At 37.3% G+C, this 25860-nt stretch overlaps 1 protein-coding gene across 1 annotated transcript in view; it reads right to left on the bottom strand.

Moving 5' to 3' along the window:
- Positions 1 to 25860, bottom strand: part of ADCY2 (adenylate cyclase 2) — a gene marked incomplete at both ends in the record, with an annotated part of 203697 nt that overhangs the window by 11963 nt on the left and 165874 nt on the right. Inside the window, 5 exons of the mRNA XM_079533799.1 lie at positions 3781 to 3939; positions 10842 to 10926; positions 12014 to 12198; positions 16979 to 17098; positions 25380 to 25517. Of these exons, the coding sequence (XP_079389925.1) occupies positions 3781 to 3939; positions 10842 to 10926; positions 12014 to 12198; positions 16979 to 17098; positions 25380 to 25517 (687 nt within the window). The remainder of the gene's footprint in view (positions 1 to 3780; positions 3940 to 10841; positions 10927 to 12013; positions 12199 to 16978; positions 17099 to 25379; positions 25518 to 25860) is intronic.

Raw genomic sequence — 25860 nt, 5'->3', positions numbered from 1 at the left:
GAATCATTAAGATTGGAAAAGACCTCTGAGATCATCTAGTTCAACTGACAGCCAATGTGCTCACTAAGTTACATCCCTCAGTGCCACATCTGCACGTTTCTTGAACACTTCCAGAGATGGTGACTCCACCACCTCTCTGCGCAGCCTGTGCCACTGCCTCACCATTTTTTTCTGAGAAGAAATTGCTCCTAATATCCAACTTGAACCTCCCTGGTGCAACTTAAGGCCGTTCCCTCTAGTCCTATCGCTAGTTACGTGGGAGAAGAGGCTGACCCCCACCTCATTACAACCTCTTTTCAAGGAGTTGTAGAGAGGGATAAGATCTCCCCGAGCCTCCTCATCTCCAGACTAAACAACCCCAGCTCCCGCAGTCACTCCTTATAAAATTTGTGCTCCAGACCCCTCACCAGCTTTGCTGCCCTTCTCTGGATATGTATATGAAACACAAGTGATACAAAACTGATTCTTCTTACCACTCCATAGTTCAGGAACCAGAAGACAAATAAGAAATTTACAGGTTGAATAAGGAAAAAAAATATGTGTATATATATGTATGTATAGCTTGTTGCTATTTACCAACATGAAAGACAGGAGCTTGGGGGATTAAAAAGTTTAGTATTTATGGGAATACTAGAAAAATATCTAACTATGAAGTGTTTAATAGGTTTTTGCAGAAGGAAAATATGCCCTAACATTTACAAAATGCAAAAGCAGAATGGGTGAATAATATGTTAATGTGCAGCTGCTTCTAGAACTTCTGCTGAAGATTAGTGCCTGGGCCAGGCAGGTTACTGGATCACTGATGCATGGCAATGCCTGCCTTCTTTGCCAGTGAAGAAAGTAAACATAGAGCCCAGATGGCATTAGCGATTAGGAAGTGCCTTTGCTGTCTTCCCAGAAAGCAGGTGTAGCCCAGAAAAAATCATGGCAACTTGCACGATGCACAATCACAAGGAAAATGATATGAGTAACCAAAAAACAGGAACATAGATAGGAACAGAAATGCTGCTGTGACACAGAAAGGGTCAGTGTGTTGTACACTGTTGGCTGGCAGCAAGGGACAAACAGCTTGTAAACAAGGACTGCATGCCCTAGTGTTACAAAGAGAAATCCTCCTTTCCTCTAAAGAGTTATCACTCTTTCCTCCACTTCAAAAACAAGTACACAGAATTGTATACGAACACTAATCATGTTGAAGCACAGCAACAGCGTCCCATTTCTCTTCCTTCTTCTTTAACAGTAAGGCAACATCCATCCCTACTAATGCTTTGTAGTGTAGTACCAGAATAGAAACAACAAATGGCACTGTTTAGAACCATGAGTGGTAATTGCAGCTGTCATAATAAATGTCAGGCAATTTTAAGCAGACATTCCCCGCTAGTTTATTGCAATCATTCATAATAATAAAGGCTATGGTAATCAGGTGTCTTAATTTTCCTTTGAGTATTTCTCATGAAAGAGTACTCTCCAAAATGTTTAATCAGAAAATTAAATGCAATATAATTCCAGGACGGAATTGCATTCTTTCAGCACAAATAAAATCACCCTCTCTTCTACCATTAATTCTTTCTTTTTTTTTCTTTTCTGAATTCTTCCTGGTCAGCTTTCTATACTGTCCCATCTTCTCAGTACCTGCAGACCTTCTGAGGATGAAGGAGGCCAATTGGTCCCCACCCCATACGGCTCATGGAAGGCTACAGCAGTTGGCTTGTCTGGGGCACAATTTCTGCTGGCTCCATTCTGCAGCTAATGAAACAGGATTACTCTTGGTATTCAACTCAGCAACATGCTTTCAAGTTAGCTCGCAGCAAGAAAGCTTCCTGAGTGCTTCTTAGTAATAGGGAAGCTGAATGCTTACAGCACAAAGGAGAAGGGTGCAGAAGCCAGCTGCAGAAGAACCCTGCTTCCTGCTTTTTGTTTTATGTTTGTTCCTCTGTCTGTCAACTGGAAAGTACCCTATTTGGTATCCAGCGTACAGTCAATAAGCAAAAAATGCAATTCTGGAGACTGATTAAGCAAACAAACTTCTACTACATTTACCTGCTTTGAAATAATTTCACTTTCACCACATCAACATTACTCAACTTATGTGCTGTTATGAAAAGACCTTAATTGCTTTTTTGAAAGTACAATCTTAGTACTCTCAGTTAGCATTTATCCACACTTTTTTCTTCCCTTTCATTCCTGAAGCATTTCATTCAGCAGCATACTTAGTCTTCCATTTCCTTCATACAGCTGCATGCAAAAAATTCTGGGACAAGTAACGTTCATCCATTAGATAGACAACAGTATATATATAGCCTTATTGAGTATTTGCCTTGGAGGAAGATGCAGACAAATTTCAATTCATTATCTGATTATCTAAACATCCACAGAAATAAAACAAGATTTGACCTGCTGTCATCTATTTTTAGGTGTTTAGACATAAAAAAACAAACATACTGAATCTGCTTTAAGGCTTGAAGTGTTCTTGCAGATTCTAAGACAAGACGTGACTGATGTTCATATTCCTTAATATTTCCAAGGATTTGTGAGGTTGCTGCTTCTTTGAAAACTGTGTTTAAACATAAACAAAGCAAACTCAAGGTTTTGTGTTTTTTTTTTTTTTAAATGGGATGCCACTAAAATCACATCAACTTCTTTTTATTTTAGCTGACATGAAACCAGAGTTCAGCAGACTACCATTTTTCATCTTCACTAAATTTACTGAAGCTCATTTCAACCCAAGAATCTTGAGGGGTGACAATATAAATCCAGTTGCCAATACAAGGGTGAGCAGATGGTGTTGCTCTGCTGGGGAGCAGAGATGGAATAGCACATAAATGAGAAAGCAATCTCCTGATGGTTTGCTGTGTTTAATGCCTGAACTGAGAGCCGGAGCTGAGCCAACCTGGCTTCCAGCCAACATCTTCACTGGATTCAAAGGAACCCCACAGCAGTTTTCATTCAACATTAGCTATCAAGTGAATGTTTACAGGTAGTACTAAAGTACTGATGTAAACTACATTATATTACTGCTTAGTGAAGAACCACAGTGAAAGGGAAAATGTTATCCTTCTCTATTCAGGAGATCAAAATAAATCCCCTCCCCTCTTCTGTCTGTTTTGGAACAATTGTTTTATGCTTAAGTAATTCTAACTGTTGCATTTAAGATATGTAGAAATTACTACTCCCTCTTAATCTGTCCGGCTTTTTTTCTTTTGTTTTTATCATTTTTTCCATTGTTAAAACTACAAAGCAGCATTAGGAGTAGATCTGACTCCCACTTAAGTCAACAAGAGTCTTTTGGTAGACATTTCCAAAGCCTGGATTAAGCCTGTTGTCCGTGAGTAAATAGCTATTTCAGTGTTCAGCACCTCCTTCCAGAATTAATACAGCCACTGTTTCAGGGAAGAGGTTAATTTTCACATTTATAAGCAAGGTCTCCAGTCACCACAAGCAATTTCAAAACCTGGATGCAGCTCCACTCTGATCACAAAGAAAAATGTGTCTCAATACATATGCTTCAAATTTAAATCCTTGTGGATTCAATTATCCTTTTCATTTTCTCCCCATTTTCCTCCTCTGCCACAAGGCAAAGTGTACTGCCACTTAAAACAGTTTCACAGTTTTTACTTCAAGGTACTAAGGTGATTCAGTGCTCAGAAAAGCAGGGGGGAAGGAAAATGACTGTAAATCTATAATCTGACTGTATGGACCTACTGTTCAACTCAGCATGAAGTGCTATTTCTAAAATACACTGCCTTTGGACAGAACAGAGAATATACAGAGATGGCTGACCTCGTTCTTCAGGTTTCTTGCCAAGAAGTGTTCAGCTACGTGGGCTGGAAGCACATTCTCCAGAAGTACTCGATTTAGGTTCTCCATGGTTTCAATCTCCTCCCGCTCTTTTTTGAACTTGTTCTTCCACAGGAAGTCTAACCTACAGTAATATTCATTCTGTTACAAGAGGACACAGAGGTAAAGAAACAATCGGCATCTTGTCCTGCTGGAGTACAGGTTTAAGAGACAAAATAAACACAGTACATCACCTTTACAAGGATATTATTTGGCCATTCAAGTACAATTCCAGATTCCACAGAAATTAACCCCCAAGCATGCACCATATGGTACACATTTCATCGAATTTATAAATGCTCCCCACCATGAAAAAAAAAAAGAAAAAAAAAAAAAAAAAAAAAAAGAGGGGGGGGGAAAGAAAAAAGCTCAGAAATAAGCCAAAAGCTGCACGGTCATTGAAACAAAGGAAGACTTCCTTACGTACGCTCATGTTCTCAAAGAAATTCCCTCTACAAATCAAACACTGTTATGGAAATAATTTGCAGTTCTGCAATATGGTATCTAATTTATCTAAAGAGAATTTTACTTATGCTAGTGGGCATTTCAGGAAGACCCTAACTTTCACCAGCTTTAACTAATGTAATGCTAATTTTCTGATAAAAAAGAAAAAGGGTAGCAGAAAAAAATTTAGCCTACTGATACACCTTCGTTGTTCAAGAGACAAACTTTCTCCTTTTAGTATGCACACAGCAAAAATGCTACTGCTTTAGAATAACAAGAGATTTTTAAATTGGAATGTTTTGAAGACTACCAAAAATGGCCCATCTTGTTGCTTTCTGATTTTATCTTTAAAAATATATATAATGCTACATTCTGTGATTCTATGATTCTATCCTTCTCTTCTTGTTGTACCTCAGTTTTCATTATATAAATGTATAAAAATCTTGAAATATTAGTATTTTTGAAGATCTGGTTACATTTTTTGTACACTTCTGCACTCCTTTTCAATAATTTCAAGGCTTTTTGGTGAATTCTATACCATTATTTCTACATTAAAGACTCCACTGGCCTACATCTTTGGAGCTGACGTAAGTCAATATCTCAGTGCAGTTCAGTGGCTTAACACTACCCTGCAGCCTGAATGAAGGCTGAGTTATTAATCAGGAGAACATGATTATGTTCACGATCTTATGTAAAATCCTGAAAATACTAGCCATTATTACTAGCAGCCAGTAAGTGTTTAAATAAAAACATGACAGTAGTCCTTGTGACTGGATGTTTGCTGTCATAGCTCAAAATGATTTACAAGTATTTTGTTGAGATCACAGCCAAAGATAGTGCAGGAAGTTGAAATGAATTTTACAAGCTTCTAAAAAGCACGGAATTTAGAACTGGTGAAGCAAAAAATGGATCCACTGAGAAACTGCAGGATGAAAAAAATATTAAGAGAGAAACCACACCTCCACACATTGCTTTAAATCGATTGATAAGACCTGGGTACTGTTTAGATATTCAATGGGAAAATTAAAAAAAAAAAAAGGATAATTCATACCACAGCATCCTTTAGTGATTTTATTTTCTTGTGCTATACTAGGAATATAAGTATATCTCTTTTCTTATGATATACTAGGAAAGATAGAATGCACACCTCAAATGAACTGCCACAGAGAGATTCTGGCTCTTCTAACACAAAGTTAACACTGTTATGAACATAAAGTGGGTCTTAATGTCTTATAGCCGATCATGCTCTGCCTCAGAAGTCTGGACTTGGTATGTCAAATAAGCAAGCAAGCTGGCTATTTTCAATTAATTATGTTACTAAAGGTTATTTGCAGATTTTAAGCAAATGAAGAGAAGGCACAGACTTAAATACATATAAAGACACGCATGAAGGAAGACACTGAACTTGAAAACAGGCTTCTTCTAGAACTTGGAAACAGAACTGTCATTGCTTTGGTCATTGTGTTCTGTCATTGTTCTGGTACCAAATTGCAGTTCTCTCTCTAGTAAGTCTTGAGGTCATGAACAGCTTTTGTTCAAAACTGATCATGAGATTCAAAATATATGCAGTCACTTTCGTAGAATTTTTGTCTTATTCTTCTATTAATATTTATATATTCAAGTTCCCCACAAAGATGATAAACTTAATGCCACCACATATGCATTAATGCAGAACAAATCCAATAAACTGTCTTCATGTAGAAAAAATCCAATAAAACACTGGAATGCCAAAATCATTTGCATAAATTGTCTAAAGTAAAGTGGACGCGGGGCTTAAAACAGCAATTAGGTATCCATACACTGTATCCAATCTGTACTGAAAACAAACTGAGATAAGCTTAGTCTTCAGAATGATGTTTCTTCTTTACGAGATAATATGAAGGAGATAATGTATTTACATTTTTGTTATGCATTGAAATACAGGATACAAAAACAAATGTCAAAGAGAACTCAGAAAACGGGGAAAAAAAGCAGAAGGTACCCTACAAGTTGATTTGTAATTAAAAACGTCAAAGGTTATTTCAAAATGCGTATTTACATTTTTAGAAACACGTAAGCCCTATCTTAGTAAAGCTTATTTTAGATTGGTAGGTTTTTTTTGTTTGTGCTATATACCCAATTTATTTTAAACATCTTTGAAGACCCTGCTCAAACTTTGAAGCCTTACAGTCATCTGAAAGCCAAGATTTCTTCCTACTTTACATGTAATCTACAGAACCTTTTTAAAATCTCACCACGAAAATATCTCAGAATGGCTTTCATCCATAGGCAGGCGTGATATCAAAGCATGTAAGGCAATGAACCCCAGAGGTTCAGATCAGTGGTAACTTGTTCTTGGGCAAAAGCAGTTGGGTGAATCAAAAACTGACTTAGGACTTATGTCTGATGAGGCAGAGGTGGCTAGGTCTGTATTACTAAACTCTAATGCAATATTCACTTGGGCCTATTTTCAGTATTTGTCTCAGAATGAGGCAACTAACTGAATGAACTTTCTCTCATTGCTATAGAAAGTTACACAGAAAGCCAAAACAAACAGCTCATGAGTTTGTACCATCCATGTGTGTAGTCACAGGAGATGCACACGTGCTGAAGGGGCAGAATGACAGTAATACTAATGCAGGTAAGATCACTTCCAAAAAATAACAAGTAGGTTATCATTCAGGTGAGGAAGTTAAGAAAATTCCACAGCCATTACTTACAGACAGTAAGTCTGAGGAACTGTTTCAGTATGGAGCATTAGTAGAAGTGTCTTCTTACGGCATATTTGTAAGTAAATCAGCAGGAAGTCACCAGCACGAAAAGTAACTGAAATGAAAAGCTGCTGCTCTGAAATTTGTGGCGCATTGCCTTATTGTTCAAAACCTCCAATGTGTTGGAGAACTGACAAATGTTCAAATTTTGGAGACCTTTGGAAGAGAACTGAGGTGACATTGAGAACCACAGACAAAGGTGTGTTAAGGAGCTATTTAGACACGTTATCTAATGCTGATATAATGAGGAATTATTGATACAGCCTATGTAAACATGCCTCCATCTGTCACAAATACACCAATGGTCTGTGAATAGAAGTGAACTTCCAAATAAATGCTCATCAATTTTTTTCAGAAGAGGCTTTTTAAAAGATTACAGTACCTAAGGAAAAAAAAAATAATGGAATAAAACCTCTTGGCTAAAAATCACAACAGATACTACAAACAGTTTTCACTGCCACACACATCTGGACACTAAAACAGCCGGTGAAATTCAGTGTTTATAAACACATTATAATCAATTTTGGGAGAAGCAAAATATTTACTCAAAGACTAACCAGGTCTATGTAATATTATATAAAGATAAGAAAAAAATTCACATGCTACATCAATACTGATAATTCACAATGTTTAAGGCTTAAGGCACACTCTATATTTTCAGGCAGAGTTGGAGAGTTTGCATTCTCAATGAATTGCCTGTGTGCTGCCTGACTGTTTCAGAGAACTTAGATGGCATGTATGCAGACTGAAATGTGTCACTTATAGCCTATGCTGACATGACCATGGAAAAGAAAAGCAATTCTACTTTTTCCACTTCGTGCCCATCCTACAATTATTCTTCTGGCGCAAGCATTGATGCCTCCAAACCACAAAAAACGCTCAGCAAAATGATCTGGCTGAAAACCAACCATTTTTCCAGGGCTGATTTTTAAACCTATTTTGGAAAGTCCTAGCTCTTTCAGCAGGAATCATGGTTGTGCATCTAAGAGTATTACCTGAACCTGGGAGTTAAGTTTGCTCATAGAAGGTGTGCTGATACACTAGCGCTGCCTCCCTCCACCTCCATTCCACCATACATGGATTCTTTCTGCTGCTTTTGCATCACCCAGCAGCAAGGAAACTCATGGGGCTGGGTTATAGGAAAACACTCACATTTTGTTTAGGTGAACTTTCTGATAACTTGCCCTGGGGGCAAGAGGAGCACCAGTGCCAGGAGAAGGGAAGTGGAAGGAATACCCCTTGTTATTAGCGGCTATTGTCTTTAACACCTTTAAACCATACAAGTACTGAGAGACAAGAAAAGAAAAGCTATTATCTGTAAAGTTGAAAAATGCAGTAACAAAAACGATTTGCGTATTACCCTCTGTGGAAGAAGGGTGCAGAACTAGGAAAGGACTCGACCAGAACTATAGCAAGAGGAAGACTGCAACAGACCATAAAATCAGCCTACTAAATCCATGAGTTTTGCTGCCCTATGACAGCTGGGAACACTATTTCCCAGATTTTTTGCCCTTGAGAACACAAACTGCAATGTCAGAGACTACTGTCATTTTGGGAAAAATGTTCTTCCCTTCAACATGTCTGCCCAAGGAGATGCCAGTGAGTAACGCTGTACTGGTTTCTTCCAATTTCCATAAATACATTTGAGATGAGACGTGTCCAGTATCTAGGGGAAAAGCGTGCAGAATAAATGCCATTCATCACTTCTCCTGAAAGGGAGATGAAAGGATGGGAAACCATTAATGTGAAAAAGTAATGTAAGATTTGCTGTGTGCTTTTTGGGATATGGGAATTTTACTTAATCCTTATGATCAATTTGTGAAGGTTGAAAAGTTGTCTAAAATAGAAGAAGCAACAGGAGTAATAGGTAAGAATCTATCCAAATGTTTGTCTAGTTTTCTAATTTAACCAGCTGATCTAAAATATATATCCAAAAGATAATGCCTGTCCTTATAAAAACTGGCCCTGTTAAACTCTTACACTACTAGAGAAACAATGTTACTGTAGACATTACTAGAAAAGGAATTCAGAACAGACAGAAAGCAGCTTTCCATCACTGTCCCAATCTACAGTGCATCCACTCCTTGCTCCTTTTACCTCTAAAATAATACAAACAGTAGTCAGAAGAAGAGCTGAGAAGCAGCAGAATGCCAGAGATAGTGGCAGAGGCGATGGTCCACACCAGAAGCAGCAGAGACACTGCACATCAGGAATTCCTCCTCTAGTCCCACTTCTTTCCTTATCCTCTTTTCGCAGTAGAGTTAAAACATGGGCTTGGCACAGATTTTGGCAATGCAAGAGGAACAGGAGCGAAAATCAGGATAAATTTGCTGGAAGAAGAGTTTCCTGTTTTTCTCCAAGGCATTCACTACCAGCCAGTATCACCAGCAGTAACCTAAAATGGCAGGTCTTAGTTCACGAATATATTAAAACTAATTTGTAACATCTGTTACCTTTTAGACTTTGCTTGAGAATGTCTGAAAACAGTTTTTTCCTTCATCTTCCTTAAAGAAGAAAAAAAACTAGCAGAAAAATAAAGGCAACAGACTGAAGATCTACAAACAAGCAATATAATGATGAAGATCTCAAACCTACAGCTCTGAAAGCAAAAGACTGTTACTTTTACAAGCTCATTTTTTCAATAGGTGCGAGCCAGGAAGCAACCAGAATGCGCTGCTGCAGTACACAGATCAGAAACTGTACTGCAGATGTCACTGAGCCCACACAGAAATACTCTCTGCTCTGTAAAAATCATGATCCTTTTCTATTTTTTCTTGATGTTGTGTCCACTCCTTTCATCTCTCACCTTGATCAACGGGGACTCCGTGGTGCTAAGAAGTATTTAACCCTATTTATATCTGTGTTGCAGCACTACTCTCTGCAGCTAACATTAAATGAGCAATCTCCAGTACAGTGCTGGTAGTAAGGCCGATGATGAATTTTACTCAAACTCAAGATTGTTCCCCTAAGCAAAACTACAGAAGATGCCAGATAGGAATTTTTTATCTAGTAACCTGGAGGGTGTGCTTGACAGTTTAAGTGACAGCCATTAAGTTCTGGGGAACTGTAATGTAAATAAGTGATTTAAAGACAGTATGACAGAAGAACCTTCCCAAGGCTGCGGGCTACATGTGTACAGGCTGTTCATGAGACCTCACATGGCTCGTCTCCTCCATCTTGGAGCCCTGCCTTGTGCACCACGTCACTCCTGGCATGACAAGCTTCCAACTCTGAGGAGCTAGAGAGAGAGAACTGCCCTCACCCTGCCCTCAGCATGCAGTAGTGTCAGGCCACCCACACCACATGGGCACCTAAAAAGCACAACCGGGTAATGAAAAGAGGAGATCCCTGTCAGTTCACTGTTTTAATACAACTGTGGCCTCAGTAGGTGCTACACTGCTGTGTGCATGCTACATTGTTTCTGTGTCTGCCTCAAATGGTAATAACTGTGAAGAAAATAGCTTGTAATTAAGCAACTAGGGAGACAGCAGATGGATGTGGACAGATGGGAGCACGCTGGGAAGCTATGAGACAATATTGGTCAGCATGACAAGCAATAGTCACAGTGCACTATCAGCATAATGCCTACAGTCTCAATGACAGCTATTGCAGAGTTACTGGTGAGTTTTAAGGACATAGTGGAAGGCAATAAAGGAAATGATAGCTTTTTAGATGTTTCTGACACTCCTTTGAAAGGGTGTGGGGCAAAAAGGAACAGAGGTGCTTGTCAGAAAATCTGAAACATCTTTGAGAAGGCGGGAGGCTGGCAGTGCGTCCACTGATGCAGATGGAAAGAACTGAGCATCTTACCTGTCTACCCAAAACCAGTAACGTGACGAAGAATATAAACAAAGAAATTGAGCCCATTGTCTTCAGGTCTTTCAGTATTCCAGGCCTATAAAATAAGAATGTAAGTAAACCAAGCTGCTCAAAAGTTGAAACAAAATTACTTCAGCACAAGAACAAGGGAAAGACTGCAATTTATATCACCTTCTGGTATGTAAACTGTGACCACTTAAACAGCATATGCTTTATTATTTGGCAAAATATGATTTCTATAATGAAACTTTACTTCTACATCATTCTGTGCAAACGTACCCATATTTTGAAGTCCAGTACTAACATGAGGATTAATTAAGAATAATTTTCGTCTTTGTTAGCAAATGAAGACTGATTGGTGCTATAAAGGCAGATTAAAAACAGTTTTTACTTAATACATGACTCCCATAATGGAAAGCTTGACCTTGTATCCAATGAATGTGAAGAAATGGATGCTGAGGCAGCTAACTCCCAAGATGTCTTTTCATTCAGAATTACAATAGGGACAAATGAGATCTTTTATTAAAAATTCTGCTTTGGGGAAAGATGCTATAAGGAATGGGGAACAGCTCACACTAGCACTCCACTACCGATGCCACTGAAAGAAGAATACTGATGAAAGATTTAGGAAGGAAAAACCAAGAGACACACAAGCTTGACTGGCAAAATTAAGGCTACCAGAAGTACAAGATAAATGTAACTAGTCATGTGGTTCTTCATCCCACTACATAGGTATACCACTCACCCAATAGGAAAATAAAGATCTCTTTCTGTTCATTTAATAAACCGTAGGTCTGTTTGGTTGTAGTTTTGTTTTTCAATGGCTAAGACTGCATTTGTAAAGTTTACAACAATATACTAGTTCTGAAAAAGTTGATTTTATTCAGCTTGCAGCATATTTTCCTTAGGAGCCTTAATAACGTTCAAAACCATGTTTGCTAATGTCCTTCATTAAACCAAACTGTACTTTCTGTAATATGTGGTCTATGCATTTGGCACAGATTTACGTATTTTATTTTTATGCTCAACAGTGACAACAATTTTATATTGTGGCTTGTAGATTATAGAGCCAAATACATGAGAAATAAAAATGTTACATGACATCTTCCATAGCTGGTATTTTATTTCTATTAATTTCAGAATGATGGGGATTATTAACCTACCTTTTGAGGGGTGCTGTTGCGTACATAAATTTGCTGTAGTCATCCAGCATGGCCCCGTGAGTGTGCAGAAGGATAACGTTGTAGCCCACTAATGCAATCAACATGATGACCATTTTCAGCTCATAATTTATCCTCAGAAAAACGGAACAGGAAATGAGCCCTAATATGCAGCTGTATATAAAATACTGGGAAAGGAAAACCGCATAGTAAATATTTATAGTTTGGCTGTCGAGTGGGATATTGCACATAATAAAATACATAGCCTTTAATAGAATACTAGCTTTTAAGAAAACATTAACTGACCACTTAAGCATGTTATTTATCACAATGCATAAATAATCATAGTACATATGTATTATGTACACGTTATGGTTTACAGACAGTAACAACCAGATACCGGTCTTCCATAAAATAGACTCTTTCTCTTACTAGGCTCAAATTCTCTCTAAACTCAGCAGAATTCAGATTATGATCCTCATTTAAGCTTTCTAGTATTCACCCTTCACCACTTCTGAATTATTCATCTCCAGTAGCAGTATGTCCTGTATGTGGGAAACCAGTGCTGGTGTGGAAGTTTGGTATGAAAGCCCACTGCTTTCATATTTGTTCCTGTGCGCCTCTGTATAGTTTTCACTCATACTTGAATACAAAAACTACCCTGTATTTATTACTGAGAATAAGGGAAGATCAAGGTCAAAATGCCTGAAGATCTGTAAACAATTTAGTTGTCCATTTTTGCAGCATTGTTAAACTGATGCAATACACACAGATGTTAAGAACCTCACAGATACACAATTTTACAGACTTTAGAAATACAGTTAAGAGACAACAGAAAATGATTAACATGGCCTATGAACAACATAAATACTAAAAATAATCATGTTACATCTTCTTGAGTAATGACTGTATAAGAATACATTCATTTGTTTAAAGAAGCCTCTTCTATCCACTATCAACAGAAAATATATATGATTGAAGTTAAGTTACTGGGGTTAAAAAAAAAATTAACTTCATACTCTCTCAAAATGGATTACAGTATCAAAACCAATGCTAAAACAGAAATACAATCCCATTGGAACCATTTTCTCAGTTGTTAACATACAGCACCTTTGCCAAATATCATTTCCGAAAATTATACCTTTGCACCCTGTAAAGATACTATATTTTCTTAAGCTACAAAGCATTCTATTTCTATATATGCTATTTGGTTTTCAGATTTCTGTTGATTTGTTGATAACAGTACTTTTGACAGAACCTGAACCACCGTATACTAATTCTGGAGGATCATTAAGAATAATAATTTTCATGGCAATCATCATATAGAATTGATCTGCCATCTGTATCTTTGCTGTTATTGTAACTTTCTTGCATATCTGTTTGAAATAAGAAATATAAAGAACTGCTGTTCAGGATAAAAAAAAAAAAACAACAAATTTCTCTGCTGGCTGCATCCCTCAAGAGCTCACACTGTATTTTCAGAATTCAGTGTTTTATAAAAGTAGCAGCAGTCATTTTTCTAATCCCAAGGGCATTCTACTTGTGAAATAAGTTTTATAGCAAACAAAAGACTGTCTCAAATCCACAAATGTACCAAGCAAAAACCAAGAAACTTCCAAGCATAATAAAGTTCCAGTTAGTGCTCCACAGGAATGTATAACCAGATTGAAAACGCTGGCTAAGACTTCAGAGGTGGGTGGATGGTTGATAGAACAGTGGCACGGACATAATTTAACAATGAGGACTGATATTGCACATTGCAGCGCAAACTCCAGTAAGCACCACACAGCTCTGGCAAAGACACCATGGGAAACTCTACTCTAATGGCCACATCAGCTTATGATGCCTTATTTAAAATGCCACCTTCAATTAATCTTTTTTCAACCGTAAAACTCAAAACTTTTGCTTCCAAGTGCCCAATTCTGCAAATGAATGTTTAAGTATCTGTCATATCAACTGAATTTTCCCCTTTTTAATAAAATTAAAGTTGGAAATTTTAGTAGGTATTTAAAGCTGTGTAGCTTGAATCCTCCTCTGTTAAAAAAAAAGTTTGAAAACAGTACAAATTCAGTGAAGAAACAGTCAAATTAACCATTCAGAAAAGCAGGACTAGTGAAATTGCTGTGGTATGTGTAGCATGAAAGCACTGATCTTTGTCACAGCACACAAATTGGAAGGCAACTGACAAATGGCAGCCTGTCTTGGCTGTCATGGCTGGCCAAGGTTCTTTTCTCAGCTGATGAAATGAACCTGGAGAGGAATTAGTGCACAGCTGGGAAAAACTAATAATTTTAGCGTACTGCTGTACAGGAGGCAATTCTTAACAAACATGCCAACTTTAGGTACGCCCATCCTGCACCTCTGTACGACTGACCTCCTGAACAAGGACACTATAGAGATACTAATGCTCTTATGACAACAGAGATGCTACGATATCAAACCTGTGAGCTTTTGCAGACAATGATGGTAGACTGAGGAATTGGCAACTCGGGTAACAACCCACCCAATCAAGGCAGGTGTGTGCCATGCTCTGCGTGTCCCCTGGCCATATGGAAGCCTCAGCTGGTGATGATGCCACTTGCACATCCTTGCCTTTATCTAACTGAGCAGCATCAAGTGCTTGTGTAAACATAAGTTTTGTCTGACAGCAGAAATGATTAATAGAAAGATTTTCTTTTAAGAAAATCCTGTAAGAGCTCAAAAGAAGATGCAGGATAACTTCTCCACAAATGGGATCTGCACCACACGCCATCCTTGTCTGGACCTCTGCCTGATGCTTCCATTATACAGAAGCTAATGAAGCTTCACAGCAAAACTAAATAAAACCATGAGCAAAGTTCTCATAACTTACTGTGTAATCTTTGGTAAGTCTTCAAAAAAGAGCACAAAAGCAAAGAATACAAATCAGAAAAGTTATTTTATGGTGTGGAGCAGGGAGAGAATCAATCAATATGCTTCCAGAGGAACTAAATGCTACTGGGGCTAAAATAATTTAAAAATCACTTATTCATTCATTTTAGATTATGTCATCAATAGATCTGTCAGCTCCAGGGCTATAAATCACAGGAAGAAGTGCTTAAAGGTAAAACAGATAAAAAAGGATTGATATGCAATTTAAGAAAGCAAGCATTTATCAGTGGTTCAATATCTCATTCGGGAAAGAGAGAATTTTATTTGCAGTTTTTTAGAAAACTTCGTAAGGATAACAAATAGTAACCCAAAAGGAATTTTCAGCTTTTGAAGCTAGAAAGCAGGAGGTATGTCTTCAGATGAGAATAATGCACATTTCAGAACTGCTTAATAAAGAAAACAAGGGAAAAAGTATTTAAATACTTCAGTCAATCTAAACTTTTCATGATTTTTACCAGAAGTGACATTTTAACATAATTGTTGTGCTAATTTATCAAAGTTTCTCTGACAAAAGTTTCATATTTTCATATTTTCAAACTTATAAACCATCAGTTGTTCTGAACGCGTTGGTCATAGGAAGATCTGACAGTTATACAAGGTAAAACGCAGGAAAAAGACTTTTTTTTTTTAAGAAAAAGAAATTGAATCTAATAATAAGTATGATTCATGAAAAATGTACCATTCAGGTGCTTGTTGGAGAGCTTCACTGTAAAAAGTGTTTTTCAAAAACTTTAAAACAGTAATAAGTTAAAAAAAAAGGGAACTAGAAAATCCACTATTATTAAAAAAAACAACAACACAAATATGAATATGCTTGGAAACAATTAATTTCTATGTGCTTGTGAGCAAGTATTGTGTGTATGTTGGGAAAATGATTGCTTCATTTCTATGACTACAAGGATAACTTCACAATGGGGCCAAAAGAGAACATAGGTACCTGTCAGTACCAAATTTAGTTAAGTAAACTTGAAAATGGGAAAAAGAAAAAAAACTCATGCTCTAACTGTTGCTTTGTCAAGGGGATGCTGAAAGTTTGCAAGTGCTACAGTCAGCGTAATTATTTTTTACAAAAGAGTTCTATACAAAATTAACATCCTGCTTTTGGGTGTGAATGGGACTGCTCAGCTTGATAGAGTCATCTATGTAACCATGTCTAAGTGTCCTTGTCCACAGCAGGACATTGGAATGAAATGTTTTTTAAGGCTCCTTCCAACCCAAACCATTCCATGCTTCTAGGGTTCCATAATTATGTGGAAATCAGCACATACCATTCTGTTACTGGTGTCATCAATTCTGCATAGAGATAAAATATTCTCCCTTCTCTTGCTGCTTCCTACTTTTTCATTCAAGCACTGCTGATCTGCTTTGGCACAAAATGCAGCTTGTTATGTTCAGATGCAGATCTTTCCTAAGCTCTCTAAAAATCATTCTCCTTGGGATACAGATCCCATTTTTGTAGGAATGTTCTTCTCCCTTTTCATGTGCCAGTGTGCTTTTGTTCACACTAAGACATCTTATTCAAACCAGCTCAGATCTTTTTTACACAGTTTATGTAGTAGCATATGAGTGCTTTATTTCCCCTTTCCATAATGCAATGATGATACAAGTCTAGAATCACAGATTTCAATTTTACTGCCAGGTGAAAAAAGAAAATGGTGAGTATGTTTAAGCTTAGTGCTGGTCCTTGTGAAACACGTCTATGGGCCAGCCAACCTTGCTCCCTCACAGATAGCCACTTACACTGTGCTCACCACAGCCTCCATGGTCACTGTCTTCTCCTGACACCTCATAAAACCTACCTGTCAGGACAGGTGATCTATGGCTCTTATCAGGCTATTACCTGATTTTTCATCTGACATTCACTATAACCTCAATATTTAGGACTACTAAACTCCTCTACAGACCTACTTCCTTCAGAGGCAGTTGCAGTTGACTGAAAATAAAGAAGCTTCCAAAGTGGTCTTAACAACCTAGTTGGTCCTTAACTTCCAATAGTTCCATAGAAATTCTACTTAGAGAAATGGGTCTGAACAAATAAATAAATGTAAATCAACTTACCGGTAGGAAAAAACAGTTGTTTTGTAAACACCACCGTGTCTGATTACTCAAACTAGGAAAACTTGCATTTGATGAATTAAGAACTGGGGGAAAGGCTGCCACAGCATTATCTGGGAAAAACTAGAGAAAAGCAACATGTAATCCATTAGCTTGTCAGCTGTATAAGGTCAAAACAGAAAAGGGAAATGGGGAAGTGGAGAAAGCCTTGCCAATAATCATTTAACTTTGGTATTTCACTGCAAACTGAAATAGCAAAGGCAAAATGACATCACTTCGATTACTTGGATCCTGCATGCTTCAGACAACGGATTTGCTAATCTCCATAAGACACATTTGAATGAAAAAACAAAAGGTTCTTTGTTGTGCTACCTTCAGGTATCAGAAGCTCATACACAAGAGAGACAATGATAATATAAATTCAAAATGAATAATTCTCAGTTTTACCTCAACTGAATCTCCTGTTTAAATACAGGAAGAGTTAAACAAAGAAGTCTTTACTAAAGTTGATTTACTGAGGTGTAATCCTTTTCATAGTAATCATGAATGGGATAATATTATTAGTAATAGCAATAATATTATATATTATATTCTATATAATAATAATAGTAATAATATTACTGCAAGAGAAGGGCTGAATCAGTATCTCCTAGAGTACCAGGTTCAGCCTGCTGAACTGAAGGGTAACTACCATCAGACAGTAATGTTTGATGTATTCTTGAAGTGTGTTCTGAGTTAGATTTCTCTGACAACATTTATTCCAGTGCCTCTAAGTTTATCAGCTTCTGTTGATTCAAAGCCAATTCCCACTTTTTTGTTCTGGCACTAATCTTCAGCTTCCAGATAGCTGTCTTAACTCAGCCTTCATGATGCTCAGAAATCTATGCTTTTTCTAGTTTCTTCTGAGAAAATGTGTTCTTAATCCCCCTGACCCTTCTAGCAGTCTCCCTCTGTACATACCTCTTTCAGTTCAACCTTCTAGATGACCAAAATTGAAATCACTCTTCCAGATTTTGACTAAGTACTGCAATAACATTAATACTAATTCTGCAGGAATTATGTTTTTGTACATCACAGCAACAACTCTCTTGCTTACAGCTACATTGATGTAATAACAGCCACTATTATTATGGTCTGCAAGAGGTAATATTCCTCCACTGGGACACATTTGGGTAAATTTAATTTGTGCTTGCCCTGAGACAAGAGCAGTCACACATGGATGCTTACTGAGATTCAGTTGAGTTCTCGTTAAACTCAGGTAACTAACCAAAATCCTGAACTTAATTCATCCCCAATTGATGTGCTCCCAGCTTATCAGCTGGACCAACCATAATCTTGCACTCTGTAGTAATAAACCCCATTCTAGTTTCTTTTTTCTCAAATCTCCAGCTGACTTCTTCCTTTCTAAAATCTCTGACCTTCCTGCACAGACCTTGCCTGCCACTTTAATTCTATCAACAAATTTCACACTCATACACAGCATACGAAAATCCACACCAGACAAGTTGCTCAGTTTACTCAGATTAATCCATTTTTTATCTAAGTGGTTTATTGATTTACTAACACTAGATCTGATCAGTCACTGCTCTACATAGCCAAGTGTTGACAGATTCCAAGCTGACTCCACAGTCACCCTTGGCAAGATATGCCAGCTCTGTACTACTTTTTCTTTTTTAAAGACTATCCAGCCTTGCAAGGCAGCACCTGTGGCCAGCACTCCTTGATTTGTTTTGTGGTGCTGCTGAGAAGAGCTTGAAACCATCATGTGTGAAACTGCCCTTCCACAGATGGAGGACTGACTGCAGCAAAGGTGACTGCTGTACCATCTGTTATGAAGACTGCTTTACAGACAGTGTCACACCCTCCAGAGTTACACACAGAATGGGCTCACCTTCCTTCGTATGTGTGCACTTTCAGGTTGTCTTCCTTCACTAGCATGCCTCTCTGTTTACATGTAGCTAATTAGCCAGCGTTCCTTCAGGTGCAATATCAGTAGTATAATAAATAAGGCACAATAAAAGTCCCTACAAAATGCCAATAAATACCTATAAATTGTGAACTGCCCTTCTATAAATCAGCCTGAAGAGTTCTAAGTTATACATACATCCAATCCCTATTGACAGGATGATTAAGTTAAATGCACACATGCTCTTCTGGGAGAAGGGGAACCTGACCACACCTCTCCTGCAAGGAGATGTGGGTGCAACAGCTCAATGTGAAGGTGCTCTGCACAATCTTTTGATGCTGATGCTGGTGAGAAAGTACCCCATGATTTCACGTGTGCAGATAAACCCAAGGTGTGGGTCAGAGGTGTGACTAGTGGCAGTATCAAACAAGATTTTGACTGTTGCTGTTCCCACAACAAGGTCTTCCTGTTACAAATGCTCATACTTCTCATAAACTTCTTCCTAATTCCTTTGATTTCAAATTCTTTCTGAAGCCCTGTGGTTACTATTTAACTCAGCTGATGTCTGTATTTCTCTTCAACATGAGCAGTTTGAGGCAAGGCTCCTCCAAAACACTTTAAAAATTTAATCCCCTTGCCTGCCTTCAACTATTTGCATTAACGTCCTCATCTTCATAGTTGTTGTCACTCAGGTAATTTGCCAAGGGTGGACAATGAATTCTGCTCACAGTGCATTGAGTTTTCTTACAGACATGAAATAATTACATTTAATTTCAGAATCTTAGCCCAGGCATGCCGACAGACTAAAAGATATGTATCATGAAGATCATGCAGCACAGTCCTATACATAAATGTGTGTAAGTTTATATACAGACATATATATGCATACATTCATTTCTATTAAGGCATTTTCATTTTGTTTTTGAACTTTGTACGGAGTACTTCAGACAAATAAATGTATATACAGAAAGCTATATGAAATGTGGTGTATCTATGAATGCATAAATAAGCATAGAAAGGAATAAAAAGGATATGGAAATGTTGCCATCTCCCATGAGCCAAACAACACTTATTTCTGAATGATGTGTTTGTACTTGTCTTTCTCTCTCTTATCAGCTATCTGCATCTGCTATCACGCTTCGGAGATATACATTGTTCTTCAACATAGTATTTTAAGAGACAGCTCAGTCCTACTAAGTAGTCACACCTACTCAAATGACTCAAATGGAATCAATATTTTTTATGAATACCAATGTTTGCCAGGGAACATCTGAGCACACTACCAGTAAAATCTCATTTTATCCTCATATATTCTAGCAGCTTTTTCTTCTTTTGTGTTTGTATAATCTGAAATCCATAATTTTTTTTATGTCACATGATGAAAGTACCTGCTGTGGTGCTATGTCTTTCAGTAGGAACGAAATGGTGAAAGATCCTCCCTTGTCAACATGGGATAAGCACATTAGTGCATCTCTCTTATTACCAGACCAGGAATCTGCACGAGACTGTAACACATTTGTTTGGATCTTACTAAAACAACACAAAGTCAACTTACAAAGTCAACTTTCTCATGAAGGTACTTTAAACACTTCTGCACAATTCACAAGAAGCAACGTTTCCTGTCTTGCTGTTCTGATGGAAACACAATCAAGATGAATGGGTATATCTCACCTAACTAAGATAGTGGGTTTATTGATTTTCATATTAATGTACATAAAATAGCATCCTACTAAGACGAAGGAAAGATGGCAATATTTAATATTAAAATGCACTTATCAAGATGCACACTGAATTATGGAATAAAAAATAAGATGTGTAAAATTTTTATTAGGTAGTATGTGAACGGCTTGGCTCCATGACAGGTGGGAAGGAGGAACGGAGCTGGGAAGTACTCCTGCACTGACCCATTGAACCACAGGGTGAAAAAGGTGCAAAATTAATTGATCTGACTATCTGCCAGGGATAACTCAACTGTGGTCACTGACCTGGGGCAGCATGATGTCTTACAGCATCCACCTGTAAGGGCAATGCTATGATCATTTTCTGTGCAAATCGGAAACTTACAAAGTATGCTTTTGTGCATCAGCAAGAAATCTCAAACCACAGAGGTAAGCTCCACATGAAGTAGCTGCTCCAAGGCAGATATGTGCTTAATGAATTGAAATACATATGCATTGAAAAGAAAGGCCTGCATATCTAAATTTACAGCTGAAGTTTAATTTGATCCCATCACTGTCCTCTCTTCCTTAAACAAAATTAAATTATAAACCCTGAAGATGGACTTGTGAAGACTACAAAGAATAATCCAAAGAAACATTTTTGTTACTTTCTCTCTCTCCATACGTCCTTGCTTCATATGAACATGCAGCTCCACTTTAAATTAGTTTTCATAAGAACCATGCCATTTCTTTGAGAAAGTGGTCTACAGCTTTTTTTTTTTTTTTGGACTGTTGTAAATGAAGTATGTTTTATGCCCGACAAAAGACAGAGTGAGAAGAGCATACTTTTAAAGTATGCTGGAAGCATGCAAGTTTGGTATTACCAGTGGAACTACAGGATTTGCTTTTTTCTTAAAGTACGAATGAAGCAATGATGCTTTTGTCCAGCACTGCTCTTTTGCATGAAGCTCTAAGGCAAACCTGCAGGACTTCTCTTGTTCATTCCTTATTTTTCTATCAGCTTTCCAAATACCCATGTGGTTCAAGAGAACTTTCTTCTCAAAATCTATCACAGTTTCATTTGAAGAACACCAGTTAGTCTGACATGGTGTGAATGGCACAAGAACAATAGGAAAAATCCCAATTCCTAGTAGCATTCCTCATCTTCATAAACTTTTAGGAGTGTCTATGTAGGATAAGTACTGGAATGCTAAGTACTTAAGCAAGTTGTTCAATAATTCCATTTCATTTGTTATAGAAGCTGATAAGCCAGGTAAAAATGCATACTTATATACGTATTTTTGTGTTCAAGGCCCAGCCATCCTACAGAGGTACTGGCAAGCAACTGAGCATCCCACAGAGAGACAAGGAACCTGCTGGGCCTTTACACTCAGATACTATCATGGGCTTTGGCAGGTGTGGAGTGATGTTCACTTCTATCAGTTCTGTGCTGGACTGTTAGCAAAATTTGTGACAGCATGGCTTAGTTTCTTAAATTCTGTCTATAATGTAGAATGTATTTGTGACGATGCCCTGCATGTAAAGCTTCAATGAGATGGCCCCACCTGGGCATAACCTTTTCTGCTCCCAGATCCAAGGCTAAGTCGAGCTCCAGACAGTGTCTGTTTATTCATCTTTAAATAAATACATTAGGCATCCTCCAAAATAGGGTATTTAACGTGCTAATCACTGTAAGGGCATATAATTAGAATGCATCTTTCAGAAGAGCTTGCTTGTTTAAAATAATGCACCGAGCAAGGTCAGCAAATATATCAACAGAGTTAGCTACTTTAAAAGGAAAGTATACTCAAGAAAGTAACTTTCTAATATGAAAATGGAAACAAGTTTCCTCAAGAACTTATCACAGTTAAAACATTGGATATCAGCCACCAGTAGAAAAACCACAAAGCCAATGCTTGCTGGTGTGCTCACAGAGGTACATTAAACAATGAAGCAAAGACATCAAACCTGAAGACTTCACTTTTTTTTTTTTTCCCCCTGAGAAAATACTCCAGTACTTCAATATTTACTAGATGCAAGACAGAAAAGCAAGAAACTTCCTAAATTCTAAGCTGCTAGTTAGGGCACCTTCCTGGGACAGTACAGCTCTGTGATCCTGTTGCTCTGCCAAGGATTATTCATACATTCGATGCAAAGTAACTGAAACAAAATGCTCTTACATGGCTCTTTCACCAATCCACGTTCCCCCAGATCACACGAATGCAAGAGGGTGATGAGGCAAAACCACTTGATATGCTGCAGACAACCACACATGCAGCTTCCAGAAATTGACCCATTGCAGCCACACAGTCCTACTGTTGCTAAGATGCCTGGATTGTTCCCCGTAATAAATTTTCTCATATTTCTGAAATGCAGATCAACACTGCAAAAAAAGTCTTCTTCAGCCACTACTCTCTTCGTGGCCTCAAATTTTACACTGAGGGGAAGCAGCATTAGTCACATTCTCCTTCAGCTAAGAGGCACTCAATACTTCATGTCACATTAGCTGTTTTTCGACTTCACTAATCATGACTATATACCTCTCAAGCATTACGACTAGATTCAGATGTCTTCTGAAACTGCTCATTTAAAATAAAACTGCACCCTCACTCCATTCTAATGCCCCTTGACCATAAAGACTGAGCTTTATTTGACATTTTGGTCTTAATCATGATTTATTAGGTGTGGGATGGTTAGACACTTTTTATGTCCATTAAATCTTAATGACTACATTTTGCCTTTTTCTACTGAAAAAGTTCATGGAAATAAATGCAGTTAATCGACTCTGCTATTAAGTACATGTTGCTTGGAGATATAATAATGATACTTCAGAGTCTCTCCCACAATTTGCTATTAATATTGAGGAAATGCAAATTTCACAATCACATTTAAAATCATTTTTCAATAGTCAAACTATTAAGGTTTAGTTTCAAGATGGGAATTGTACTTAAAATTATCATCTCATGAATAGCATAGGACATGATTATTTGTAATAGTGCAGTCATTACTGATAAGGCACAAAGACTTCAAAATGCAGCCTACTATGCTTTACTGTAACATTCAGTCCACATAAAAATGGACCTGAACCAATTAAATTAAAAGCTTTTCTTTTTTCTAAAAATGATGTAGTGAACAACTGGTTTTTTTTTTGCTAAAAATATCTTCTATTAGTTGAATGCCAAATTTTATGTGGACTACTCACAACAGTAGAACTTTAGCCTAAAGAAAAGACAGTTGCTGACTCTAGCTTCTTTTACGCTAACTGAAAAAAAACCAACCCTTATGTTGCACGACCTCTAACACAAACTATACTTTACTCTCAAGTGGGTTATCTAACTTCTTTCTACTCATTTAGTTTTAAACAGGAGAAATAATCTAACATGACTTCCATACTACAAGCCACACTATGTGTTACGCCCAGTAACATTTGCTTGGATAAATTTTATTGTTAATAAAGATATATAGTCCTGAGCTGAGGACAAGAAGCGATAGCAAATCAGTAACTTTTCAGAACCATTTCCCCCATTGCTAACTGCCTTCATCACTGGAAAGTGCTTCAGTCACCACTTCTTTGTGTATTTCTCTACAAAAAATAAATATGAAATTAAATTAGCTGCATTTTAAATTCCTAAACATGGAATTGTTTTTGAATGTCTCCTCTCTAAGAAAGGAAAATACCTACTGAAAAGAAAACCAACAAAAACAAGGACATAGAAAAACCCAAGATAAGAATTTAACAGAAATGTCAAACGTTCACACTTAAAAGACCACGTTATATCATTACTTCACTCTGGTGGGTTTAGTTCTTACTTAGTGCCCCCTGCAACATTATGAGAAAAAATATGTAAAGAGTAGGTGTTATCAATCTCTAAGTTCCTTATGAACCTCAAGGACATCAGCAACTCAACAAAGTGCTGGAGTTGTAATTTCAAAAGTGCTGAAGTGCAAATCTCATTGATCTGAAATGCGAGTAATACCCATGCAGTGATGTTTGTAAGCGGCACCTAAATAAATACTGCAGTTCCCATTTTACAAATGCAAAACTGAAACTGACCTGGATTAAATTCCCAATTTTGTATGAATGGTAGGCTCAGCCCATGGGGCAAAACAAGTTACACTTTCTGATCCCATACACTGTTCATGGCATTTCACAACACACACTTCATTATACGTTGAGGTTATTAAGATTCCAGCTTTATGCAGAGTAATGGCAGATTTACTTCTTATTTGCCACAGTTATGGAAGAATAGTAGAATTACTTGGATTTTCTTTATTATGAGAAATGCACAAGTTGAAAAGCCTAAATTACAGGTAAGTTCTTAAGTTCTAGCAAATTTCTAGATCAGAACTTCTGAATTTATTTATGTAACTTTCATCTTTGTCCTTTTTCAAATTAAAAAAAAAAGCCAAGCACATGAAAATCAATAATGTATAAATTATGATCATTTATGAGGAGCACCACAAGCCGGAACAAAACTTAGCTGCCTTTGCACAAAGTCTTCCACACATCCTGTGAGAAGATACTGTACTCTTCGAGCACTACTCTGCTTTTCAAATCAGTGCACAGATGAGTAAGATATGAACAATACAAACGATCTTCTATTCCTTATAACTTACTTTTTTTCTTTATTAAACTTTAAACACTATCTGAGCTCTTGCTGAGTGTCTTGTGCACTGAAAGAAGCCCTTGTTGTACAGCATGTTTTCTGTTGCTCTGCTTTACATTTCTGTCTGGCAATCATTTTCATCCAGGATACCCATGAGAGATAAATTTAAAACAAATTCTAAGCAAGCAAGAAGATCTTAAACAAAAAACAAAAATCGCTTCTTTTTCACTTACCATGTTGAACACAGCCATAGTTAATATTATAGCAGTGGTCGTCAATGTGAGAGTGATCCGTGGCCAAGGACGGTTTGCAATTATTCCAGATGATTTCAGGATCCACAACAGTGAAGCTGATGCTTTCTTGCTACATTGCTAAGTACAGTAAGTTGAAAAAAAAAATAAAACAAATAGAGCTTTAGTGTCTTTAATTATTATAAATGAGTACAATCATAAAGGCTTAAGATTATGGGTAGCATTCATCTCGATAGATTGTACAGAAGTGTTCAACTGTTATATTCTCATAACATTTACAGATCAAGATTATACATGACAATAAACACAAATTTACTCGCAGTAACTGCCCTAATGTCAATTCTGTTGACAGTGTCACCATCAGCTCTGTTATAAATAAAACCAAGCAAATAAACTAAACTCCCCAGCTGAAACTTCAAAATGTCAATAATGACTCTTGTAAAGCCTTTGATGCAGACACAGA

This window comes from Tetrao urogallus (genome assembly GCF_951394365.1).
Source record: "Tetrao urogallus genome assembly, chromosome: 3".
Taxonomy (NCBI): domain Eukaryota; kingdom Metazoa; phylum Chordata; class Aves; order Galliformes; family Phasianidae; genus Tetrao; species Tetrao urogallus.
The sequence above is the reverse complement of the archived record's forward strand: the minus strand, read 5'-3'. Positions and strand labels throughout refer to the sequence as shown.